Here is a 12,003-nt window from a genome sequence, read left to right as displayed (position 1 = left end):
GTGCCGTCCTCCTCACCCCGCGCCGTCCTCCTCACCCTGCACCGTCCCCCTCACTCCTCACTGTCCTCCTCACCCGGCACCGTCCTCCTCACCCTGCCTCCTTCTCTGGTGAGCTGACCAAGGTGGGGACCTGCTGGCCTCACTTGGATGGCACCTTCTGGACAAGAGTCTGTGTACTGAGGAGGCCCAGCACCAGGCTCCAGCTCAGCCCATGTGCTCAGAGCACTGGGAAGGGTGGCCAAGCCATTGGGCAGAGACCATGCTTTTACAAGTGGACACTAACAGTGGGAGAGCCAGGATGGAGCCTGGGTTCTACACCAACACTGGCCCTGTGTCCTATCTGGGCTGTGAGCCCTATGGCAGAGCCAACTGGACTGCAGGTGGTTAGGAGAGGAGAGAATCTGGCACTTACAGTTGTGACAGGTGGCCCCGCTGTAGCCGGTCTCATCGCAGGTACATTTGAAGCTGTCCCAGGTCTGTGAGCACTTCCCGCCATGCTCACAGTGGTTGGGCACACACCTGTGGGGAGAATCAATGCCAGTGAGATCCAGTGACCACGTCCAGGCTAGCCAGCCACATCATATCCCAGTGCCAGCCCGCCTGCCCAAGGCCATTAATCCTCGTTAGTTTCAGCAGATTAATATGATTCAGGATAGGAAGGGCCAGCCTCACAGAGAAGATGTAATGCGACCTGGCGGCTTTGTTAGCCAGAAAAAAAAGAGGAAATCCACAAACAGTGGAAGGTGCGTTCACACACCACAGACCCGTTTCATTTTCCTGTGACTCAGAGATGCTGAACGAGGAGAGACCGGTGCCGTCTTTTTTCTGCCTGTGCTGGCCTTCCTCCAGGACATGGCTGGGCTGGGAGGCACCCTGGATGCCCACCGTCTGAGGCTCCGAGATGACACCAGGGCTCAGTCAGGGTGCTCTGTGCTTCCCAGTGAGGAGACCCCTGAGCCTTCCCAGCTCCACGCCACGTCCCTGGAGGCCGGTCCAGAGGAGCAGGTCTGTGGCTGTGCAGTGTCTCCATCTACGTGTGAGTGTGAGCAAGAAGGCCCTCTGGCCCCCAGTCTCTCCCCTCAAGCAGTGTGAATTCACCTCCCTCCTGAGCTGCTGCTCACAGAGCACAGAGGTGGGGTGGAGACTAAGTGGGGTGAGGGGACCACGGTTCCTGGGAGCAGCTTCACAGCTGGCTGTTCCTGAGGAAGATGGAGCTGGGGTTCATTCTGGAACATTCCAGCTTCACCAGCACAAGGCTTCCCTTCTTCTGGGTCCTTCCCGATCACCCCCTCAGACCTTTTCTCTAGAGCCCCACAAGTGGATTATTTGCAGCTATGGTGTAAATGACAATGTTGTTGTTATGCAGTGTCGAGTCACCTGTGACTCATAGCGACCCTGTGCACAACAGCCCTAAACCCTGCTCTATTCTGTGTTAATCTTACTGTCTCAGACACACCTACCCCTATAACCCCAATCACTGAATCAATCCATCTCATCGAGGGTCTTCCTCTCCTGCACTGTCCCCCCATCCTCCCAAGTATGATGTCCCTCTCCAAGGACTAGTCCCTCCTTGCAACATGCCCAAAGTATGTTAGATGAAGCTGCAGAATCCTTGCCTCCAAGGAGTGGCCTGGTTTAACCCTCTCCAGGATGAACTGTTTGTTCTCCTAGCAGTCCATGGTATATTCAATACTCTTCTCCAATAACACAGCTCAAAGGAATCAATTCACCTTCTATCATCCCTAGTCATAGTCCAACTCTCTGATGCATAGCAAGTAATTGCAAAGACCATGGCCTGTATTTCAGTTAACAGATGCTGCCCTGGACGTGCTCACCAAGTTGTGCCAAGAAATCTGGAGAACGACCACTTGGCCAACTGACTGGAAGAGATCGATATTTGTTCCTATCCCAAAGAAAGGCGACCCAACCGAATGTGGAAACTACAGAACAATTTCACTGATTTTACATGCAAGCAAGATTTTACTGAAGATTATCCAAAAACGACTGGAATAGCACACCAACAGAGAACTACCAGAAGTCCAGGCTGGTTTCAGAAGGGGTCGTGGTACTAGAGATATTGTAGCTGATGTTAAATGGATCTTGGCTGAAAGCAGGGAATACCAGAGGAATGTCTATCTGTGTTTCATTGACTATGCAAAGGCGTTTGACTGTGTAGATCATAACAAACTGTGGCTGACTCTGAGAAGAATGGGAATCCCAGAACACTTGATCGTTCTAATGCGAAACTTATACTTGGACCAGGAGGCAGTCATCAGAACAGAGCAAGGGAACACTGCATGGTTCAAAATTGGGAAGGGCGTATGCCAGGGATGCATCCTATCTCCATACCTTTTCAACCTATATGCAGAACAGATTATCCGGGAGGCTGGGCTCTGTGAGGAGAAATGTGGGGTCAAGATTGGTGGACGACTTATCAACAATCTGCGTTATGTGGATGACACAACCCTGCTTGCTGAAACTGAGGAGGACCTGAAGCGCCTGCTGCAGAGTGTCAAGGACTGCAGCCTACAATATGGATTGAGGCTCAATGTCAAGAAGACAAAGATTCCCACCACTGGACCAACAGGATGGATGGTGAAGAGATTGAGATTGTACACAGCTTTAGTTTGCTTGGCTCCATAGTCAACAGTCTTGGCACCAGCAGCCAGGAAATTAAAAGGCGCATTGTCATGGGAAAGTCTGCTGTTAGGGACCTCTCCAAAGTGCTGAAGAGCAATGGTATCTCTTTGGAGACTAAGGTGCGTCTGATACAGGCCATGGTTTTTGCAATCACTTGTTATGCATCAGAGAGTTGGACAATGACCAAGGAGGATAGAAGGAGAATTGATGCCTTTGAGCTATGGTGCTGGAGAAGAGTATTGAGAATACCATGGACTGCTAGGAAAACAAACAGATTTGTCCTGGAAAGGGTTAAACCGGGTGGTTCCTTGGAGGCAAGGATTCTGAGGCTCAGTCTAACTTACTTTGGACATGTTGTGAGGAGAGACCGGTCCTTAGAGAGGGACATCATGCTTGGGAGGGTGGAGTGACAGCGCAGGAGAGGAAGGCCCTCTATGAAGTGGATTGATTCAGTGACTGGGATAATTGGGATGGGAGTGTCAGAGACAGTGCGATTGGCACAGGACAGAGCGGAGTTTAGGGCTGTTGTACATAGGGTCGCTATGAGTCGCAGGTGACTCGACGGCACATAACAACAAACAACAACAACAACATGGCCTGTATCAAGTGCTCCTTAGTCTCCAGACTGACACTATTGCTCTCCGGTGCTTTGGAGAGGTCTCTGACAGCAGACTTTCCCAATGCAACTCATCTTTTACTTTCCTGGGTGCTGGTACCAAGAATGTTGACTGTAGAGCCAAGGAAACTGAAACTGTTGACAAACTCAATCTCCACCATCCATCATGATGCTGCCATTCGGCCCTGTGGTGAGAATCTTTGTTTTCTTGATGTTGAGCTTCAATCCATATTGAAGAGTGCAGCAGTCCTTGATCTTCTGCATTAAGCGCCTCAGGTCCTTCTAAGTTTCAGCAAGCAGGGTTTTGTCATCTGCATGGTGCAGACTGTTGATGAGTCTACCTCCAATCCTGATGCCACACTTATCCTCATAGAGTCCAGTCTTCCAGATAACCTGTTCCTCATATAGATTGAAAACATATGTAGATAGCACACATCCTTGGCTGACACCTTTCCCAATTTTGAAGCATGCAGCATGTGCTCTGTTCTGACGGCTTCTTCCTGGTCCAAGTATAGGTTTCTCATAAGCACAATCATGTGTTCTGGGATTCTCATTCTTCTCAGAGTCAGCCACACTTTGCTGTGATGATCCACCTGACAAGAACAATAAATAACAGAAAACCAATTAGAAGACTGAGGTGCATCTGATTCAGGCCACGGTGTTTTCAACCAGTTGCTACGTGTCTGAAGAGCTGGACAATAAATGAGGATCAGTCAATAAAGCATTGAAGCCTTTGAACTGTGGTGCTGGAGAAGAGCACTGCCCCATGCGTTGTTAAAAGAACAAGATAACATGCTTTGGAGAAAGTTCAGCCGGAGTGCACCTTGGAGGCGAAGACGGCCAAGGTTTGCCTCACTTTGAGCACGTGGCTGGGAGAGGTTATTCTTTTTTTTTTTTTAAATTTAGTTTGTTTACTTTTCATTTCAATGAACATCTACAGAGATTTTGGAATTCCATTCATTCATTGTTGCACCCTTCTCCCTGCATAAACCCCTTCCCCCTCCTCCCCTTTGCTCCTCTCCTTGAAAAGCAAAAGAAAAACTCCCTCATTGGTACACAATCCCCCCGCACCTCCCCAAACCCCACCCCCTACCCCCAAATATGATCCACTGTGCCACCCTCATTGCGTACTCCTACGATAAAAATAATGCCCTAAAATATAATACTTTTAGACTATTCTCTACCCCATAGACTTCAATGCCGTAAACATCATGTTTGGAAAGGGTCAACGAAAGAGAGGAAGGCTCTCAGTGAGATGGATTGACACAGTATCTGCAGCGATGGGCTCTCGTGTGTTAGAGAAATGAGGATGGCAGGACAGGGCAGGGCTCAGAGGTGCTGTGCTTGGGGTCGCTATGAGTCATACTCGATGGCACCTAGCAATAGCACCACCACCTTATTGTAACTTTTGCAAAAGTACTTTCATTTTCAAAAGGCCTCTGTTTTACAGGTAACAGACACGCCGATGCCCCTGGATGGGTGTAAGAGTAACACCCTCATACCAGCTTGAGGGGAAGAGAGATTTTTCTCTTAGGGCACCAGAGTTCTCCCACTTAAACCTTCTGTTCTTCTCATCGTTCCTGCACTCTAGGGCAAGGAGTCACTCCCCTTTAGCCAAATCGTATGACTAACACTGACCTTCTGTGGAGAATCGATAAGCTCTGACCCATGGCCACTGACCAGAAGTTCTCAGAATAAAACCCAACACAGAATTTTTGCACTCCATTCTCCTGGCCTCCTCTCTATAAACTCACACAGTCTCCCAGACAGAGTGACAGACCTGGGAGGTTCACACCGTCCGTCTACTGCTGTTGCTGAGTTCCACTGTGTCGGGACCGACGGGCCCACAGCTGACTCTCCAGAGGGTTTTCACAGCCAGTGACTCACACCTATCTTTCTCTGGGGGAGTGGCCAGTGGATTTGAACTGTGTGCCTTTGATTTGACAGTGCAAATCCTTAGACCCACCCCTGCCCCGAGCTCTTTTGTCTCCTACATAAGAGTATATCACAAAAGCTGGCTTTCCCTAGTCCAATCTCATCTCCAAAGTGGTTTTCCAGCAGCTGTGGTAAAGGGTGATACTCAGTATAGAGAGATGGCCAATCACACCACACGCTCACACGCACCAGGTGCCCAGGGCTGAGATGTTGGCACAGGGCAGACAGCCTTCCTTCCACTCCACACAAAGTTACAGTGTTACAACTCCAAGACAAGAAGCAGAAGCTTCCACAAAGCATTTTCCCATTTTAGGAGGGAGTTCTCGGAGACAGCCGGGGCCCTGAGCTTGAGCAGCGGCTCTAGAATGGTGGGTCACGGCCTGGAAGTAAAGAAAGATTCTGCACAGCAGCCTTGACTGCAATGCCAGGGAGCTGGCCCTCTTCTCCATCACCTGAGACAGAAGACTCTTCTGTCAGGGAGATAGTCAGCGAGTGTGAGCCCAGGGACATAGAGCCACGGCTCTGTGCAGGAGGGCCACGAGACATCGAGTCACACGTGCACACTTATTGAGCACTTGCTGTGTGCGTGGCACGGGAAGTGGTAAGATGGTTTTCAGTGCCTCTGAAGGGTCCCCGTCCTAGACATGTACTGTACATAGGAAGGGCCAAGTGGAAAGTCAGGTGGCCAAATGCAGGGGAGGAAATGAACAACATGGTGCTTGGCAGGGTTGTGGGGCAGGGAGAAAGGGCAGGTCCTCACCACGGATTGACCGGTGACTGTAACAAGGACGTGTGAGGAAGGGGCAGAGCTGGTCTCAATTACCTGAGCCTCGTTCTCAGTAATTCCCACAGGTGAGCTTGAGGACGAATGAAGGTAAAGCTGGAAAATTACACCAAGGAGCCGAAGCCATTTCAGCAGAAGCAGCTCTTGAATGTGAGACACAGGCATTATTTTATGTTCATTTTAAATCCAGACTCTTGCTCTGATACACTCGTGCTGTTGTTTGTTGCTATTAGGCTGGCTTGAACTCAAGGTGCCTTTATGCCCAACAGAAGCAAACGCCTGTACCCTCTCATGCGCGCTGGTGTGGCTGACTCCGTCGCTGTGGCCACTGTCGGTTCAACTCCTGGAGGGTGGTTCTCCTTTCCTGACCAGACATGGTGCCCTGAGCTGGCTAGTTGTTCTTGCTGGTGACACATCCAACATAGGGGAGCCGCAGTCCTGCCACCCCACTCGAAGGGGCACTGAGGTCGCATGTCTCCTAGGCTGACGTGTTTGCTCCTCTGGCAGGTTGAAGCAGCGTCCACGTCTGTGCCCACACACCAGCTCACACTCGTCAACGCTTCTCATGTCCACTACGACTCTAAAGCGCCCTTGAGAGCCACTGTGGGTGCCCCGAGACAACTGATAGTGACCTATGACGGACAGCACCTCATCCTGTGTTCCCTCCTCACCATCTCGGCCATGCTCAAAGCCCTCGGGGCCGCCACGGTGTCGATTCTTCCAGGAGCCATCTCCTCCTTCGCTGACCCTCCGCTTTCCCAGCACGCCTTTGTCCGAGGACCGGCCCCTCCCGACAACGCGCCCAAGTGTGTGCGATGCCGCTCCACCCGGTCACGCGAAGAAGCACCTGAGGAACTTCTTCCAGACACGTTTCTGGTGTTTCTGCCAGCTCACAGTGTGTCCGTGCTCTCTGATAACATCCTAATTCACCCTTCACTCTTCCTTACTCTTTGTTCAATTTTCAGATGCATAGGAAGCAATTAAAAAAATACCACAGCTTGGATCAAAAGTCCCTTAGCCTTCAAACTGACATCATCGTTATCAGATCAATGCACATTTTATACCCGTATGTTCAACATGCCTAATTCTAAACTTAGGATGGAAAAGATTGCTTCTGGGTAAATGATAGGCTTCTACAAGCCTTGGTGGTGCATCAGATAAGTGTTTGGCCACTAACTGGAAGGTCAGCAGTGCAAACACACCAGCCACTCCAAATGAGGAAGATGACACAGTCGGCCTTTGTAACGACTGTTGTTGTGCTCTGTGCTCACGGGCCAGAGAGACGCCTAACGGACCCTCCTGTGGGTTCCCAAACGCAGCCAATCTCAACAGAGGAGACATCCTTCTCCCTCAGAGTAGTGGGAGGATTCGAACCACATGCCTTTGGGTTGGTAGCACAGCCCTTTCCCACCAGGCCAGCAGAGCTCCCTCCTGCAAAGATCACAGCCTCAGACACCCTACAGGGCAGCCCTGCTCTGTCCAGCCGGGTCGCTGTGACTGCTGGGGGAGACCGTCATGTGACTACTGTAAAAGGATTCCAAGTAAGTTGTAAACCACATTCCCCACATAAATGGCTTCCTGAGTTTGTGTTTCCCCCTCTTTATTTCTGCTCCCAATTTTCTTTTTGCTAATTAAGGTTTGGGAAAGCTGTCTTCCCCGGTGCTGTTTCCCCTCTCTCTGCCTCTCAGAAGCTGGGTCCGCACAAGAAGCTGCCCCAGGCCTTCCCCAACACTGACCTCAACCACATCAGAGCTTCTCACACTAACTGGATTTCAACTGCAAGGTAAGAGGTATGTCCTATAGAGTATCACTGACATATTTCTTCCATTCTAACTGAAGTGATATTGGAAATAATCATTATTCCATAGACCAACTTAATATTTCCTTACTGTATGATTTAACTTCATAGTGGTATCACCAGAAAACGGAACATTATATGTGTATATTGCTCAATAATCATGTATTTATGGAAAGGTTTAAATGTAGAGATTTTAACTAAAATTCCTATATTACACCACAACTTTACATTAATAAACAACACAGCATTTTTAGCCCATGTCTTTTAAGTGCACACACCACACTAAGCCCTCCTTTCAGCATTCCTGCCTAAGCACCTTCTCAGGCTTTCTGCTTTATTAATTGCTTTTATTATAATAAATCCCAGTTTACATTATCTTACTTTGCTAATTAGAACTATAATTTCACAATGTATTACTAATTGTTTTATGAATAAAACATCTTCCACCAAATCACAGGCTTGCAGGGGACTAGACGGTCACTGAGCCAGGCACCTGGTACCCAGCACCTGTCTACAGGCTGACTGCAGCCTCTCAAGTGCATAGTGATGCCAGCTTCTTGCACCCCCAGCACCCTCTCCAGGCAAGACACCACGATCAGCTCTAGGCACAAGGGAAAATGTGGATGCCGCCCTCCAGAAAACTCATGTGTTTGTGAGCACAGGATCAGCAAGTCAGGTCGGCGTGGGCCTGACTTCCAACACTGACATGGACATAGCACTAGATAGCTGTAATTCCTGTTAGAAGACAAAGTGTGTACAAGTGATTGAAATCAAACCAAAAAGAAATAAAAATTCATATGGAAGCCAGTAGATTACGTCTGTATAAGATTAAGCCACCAGAGCTTCCTTTGGAGAGATAGCTGATATTAAAAGTGCATACTTGACAGAGGGGCTCTCCTTTGTACAGCAGAGGGAATGTGAGGTAACTAACACCACCACACGGGGCCACCACCCACACGATGTGTTCTGAGTTCAAGGTGGATGAGTTCATGGGGCAGGAAGCTCGTGCAGGGGAACGAGGGAGGTAACTGACCGCCCCCGAGTATAAACAACCCCTCCTTCCTGCCCTCACGCTGTTGCTGCTGGAGACGCACCTCATCCCGGTGCCCATCCTGCCCCTGAGAGTAGAACAAAGGGGCAGATTTCTGGACACCCTCATGAGCCGTTACACGTGTCCTTCATCTTCAGCACCCCCTGTCTTCTGGTGCAGTGGATTCACCCCGTGGCATGGACGAGGACTTGCCCCGCAGAGCCAGCGTGCTTCCCGAGCTTCCTTAAAGCTCGGCAGGTCCTGCAGCCAGAGGCATGACATGCTCGTCTGGGCAGAGCTATTGGTGGGACACCATGCATAACCTTCTGTCCCTCTCGCCCTTCCTGGACTGACCTGTGAAGACGGGCTTCCTGAACTAGCCTGGGACCATCTCCAGACGAAGGAGAAAGTGCAGGGAAATGAGCAAGGGCTCTCGATTTGGAACCAACCAGCCCCAGGCCACCTGCCCCTCAGTCTCCTGAGCCAACAATGGACGTGTCTAAGGTCCACCAGTTAATGTGTGCTCCACTCTGGCCCCTGGTGGCCCTTTCAGGGCCTAGTTTTTTTGGAGCCAATCATGAGGTCTTTCGTGTAAGATGCCTCTGAGTGGGTTTGAACCTTTGAACATTCAATTAGCAGCTGATGGTGTTGACTGTGTGTACCACACAGGGACTCCTCATGTGCTTGAAGCTACTGTTTGTTTAAATCTTCCTTGTTGTCAGGTGCCGTCAAGTTGAGTACAACCCATAGCGACCCTATGAGCAACAGATCTGAACCCGGTCCTGTCCTGCACCGTCCTCACAATTCCCGACACACTAGAGCCCACTGCAGCAGTCACCGTGTCAGTCCACCTGGTGGAGGGTCTTCTGCTCCTTCATCAACCTTTGGCCTCCCCATCATCATGTCCCTCTCCAAGGAACAGCCTCTCCCAGCATCATGCCCAGAGTATATGAGGCGAAGTTTTATCATCTCCCAAGAGCATTTGGGCTACACTTTCTCAAAGACATGTATGTTTGTTCTTTTGGCCGTCCTTGAGATGCTCGGTACTCTTCTTCAACACCACAGCACAAAGGCCACAATTCTTCTTCTGTCATCCTTATTCACTGTCCAGCTTTCAGATGCACAGCAAGTAATTGTGAAGACCATGGCCTGAATCAGACACACCTTAGTCCTCTGACATCATTACTCCTCAATAATTTAGAAAGGTCCCTGACAGCATATTTTGCTAATGCAATACATCTCCTGATTTCCTGACTGCGAGAACAGTGGATCCAACCAAGTAAGATGAAGTATTTAACAGTTTCAGTCTTTTCTCCGTCCATCAGATGTTTCCTATCAATCCAGTGATAAGAATCTTTGTTTTCTTGACATTGTCTGGATCTCAGATAGGCAGTAAATGACTGAAAATAGCATGGCATGAATCAGGCACGCCTTAGTCTTCAAAGTCACATCATTGCTCTTTAGTAACTTGGAGAAGTCTTTGATTCAAACTTGCCCAATGCATTATATCTACTAATCTTCTGACTGCTGGTGCCAACTTTGTTGACTGTGGATCCAAGTAAGTTGACATCATTGCCAACTTCAGTCTTCTCTCGATCTGTCATGACACTGCTTATCAGACCAGTGTCGAGGTTGAGACACACCATCCATACTGAAGCCTAAAGTCTTTGATCTTATGTGGCAAGCGTTTCAAGTCCGCCTCACTTTCAGCAAACAAGGCTGTGTCATTAGTATAATGCAGGTCGTTGATGGACCTTCCTCAGATCCTGATCCCATATTCTTCAGAATCTAGCTTCTCAAATGATTTACTCAGCATACAAATTAAATAAGTAAGCAGGAAGGACACAACCTGAATATACACCTGCCCTAACTTTAAACCACTCAGTGCTCCCTTGCTTGGTCAAAACTGCTGGCCAACATCAGAAAAGAGGACGTAACAATTCTTCCTGGGTCTTCCGTTTTCACTGTTCAGCTTCCACATGCATGTGGGTTGTTGAATGACTTTTGAATGTGTGCATATTGACCAGCTTAAATAGCTGCACATGACTTCATAAATGATTTTACTAATCAGAGGCACACAAAACCAGGCTGCCTCACGCTGCTTTCACCTTCAGTGACTTCTCCATCCTCCGCCTCATTTCTCCCAAGCCTATTAGCTCAATACAGTGCAATTATATAAGAAATCAAATGGCCTGATAAAAGACTTTACATAATCCTCCATCTACCTGAATGCAGTTCCATTTATAGATCAAGAAAGCACTTGTTTAACATAATCTTTAATCTGAAAAATCAGTAAAAACTTTATGTATTTGTCTAGCTATTATTTGAATGGCGAGACCAATTCTGGGTAAATCCATAAGTCAGCAAAATGTAGTTCTTGGAGATGTCAATTCATATATAAGAAACACCAAAAACAAGAACATAATCATTAAAATAAGTATAATTAATACAAGGAGGGTTTAACATCAGAAAAACGTGATTCATTATATTGACAAAGGAAAGAACAAGAACTATATGATCCTATCAACTTTGCAGAAAAGATCTTTGACAAAATTGAACACCACTTCCTAATTAAAACACTTAACAAAATAGGAATTGAGGGGAAATTCCTCAACATGATAGAAAATGTGTACGCAAACCAACAGCTGAAGTAATTCTCAATGAAGAGAGACTGAAGGGCTTCACCTTGTGAACAAGGACCAGGCAAGGATGCCCACTATCATCACTCCTATTCAATATTGTATTGGAAGTACTAGTTAGAGCAATAAGACAACAGAATGAAATTTTTTAAAAAATTCAAATTTTCAAAGAAGTGGTAAAACTGTTGCTATATGCAGATGATATGATAGTGTACACAGAAAACTCCAAAGAGTCAGCAAAAATAGTTAGACCTAGTAGACCAATTTAGTGGACTAGGGTAGCTAGATCAATTTATAAATCTCAGTGAGTGTTCTCTACAACAACAAAGCAAGCGTGGAAATGGAAACTAAGAAAGTAATATCATTTACAATAGCTAACCTCAAGATTAACCAGAAATACAAACACCTTTATAAGGAAAACTATAAAACAATACTGTAAAAAACAATAAGAGATCAAAGTTGCAAATAGAGATACTATTTGACCCAGCAATTCCACTACTGGGAATATACCCCAAAGAGACCATAACTGACATCCAAGCAGATATATGCACACCCATGTTT

General features: G+C 47.7%; 1 protein-coding gene across 1 annotated transcript in view; it reads right to left on the bottom strand.

Annotated features, from left to right (window-relative positions):
• CNTNAP2 (contactin associated protein-like 2) overlaps positions 1–12,003 on the bottom strand; it is a 1,206,610-nt gene that overhangs the window by 538,300 nt on the left and 656,307 nt on the right. Inside the window, exon 11 of the mRNA XM_006887275.1 lies at positions 413–519. Within this exon, the coding sequence (XP_006887337.1) occupies positions 413–519 (107 nt within the window). The remainder of the gene's footprint in view (positions 1–412; positions 520–12,003) is intronic.

The sequence above is a fragment of the Elephantulus edwardii genome, unplaced genomic scaffold (genome assembly GCF_000299155.1).
Source record: "Elephantulus edwardii isolate Elephantulus edwardi_28Jun2011 unplaced genomic scaffold, EleEdw1.0 scaffold00055, whole genome shotgun sequence".
NCBI classification, from domain to species: Eukaryota; Metazoa; Chordata; class Mammalia; order Macroscelidea; family Macroscelididae; genus Elephantulus; species Elephantulus edwardii.
The sequence above is the reverse complement of the archived record's forward strand: the minus strand, read 5'-3'. Positions and strand labels throughout refer to the sequence as shown.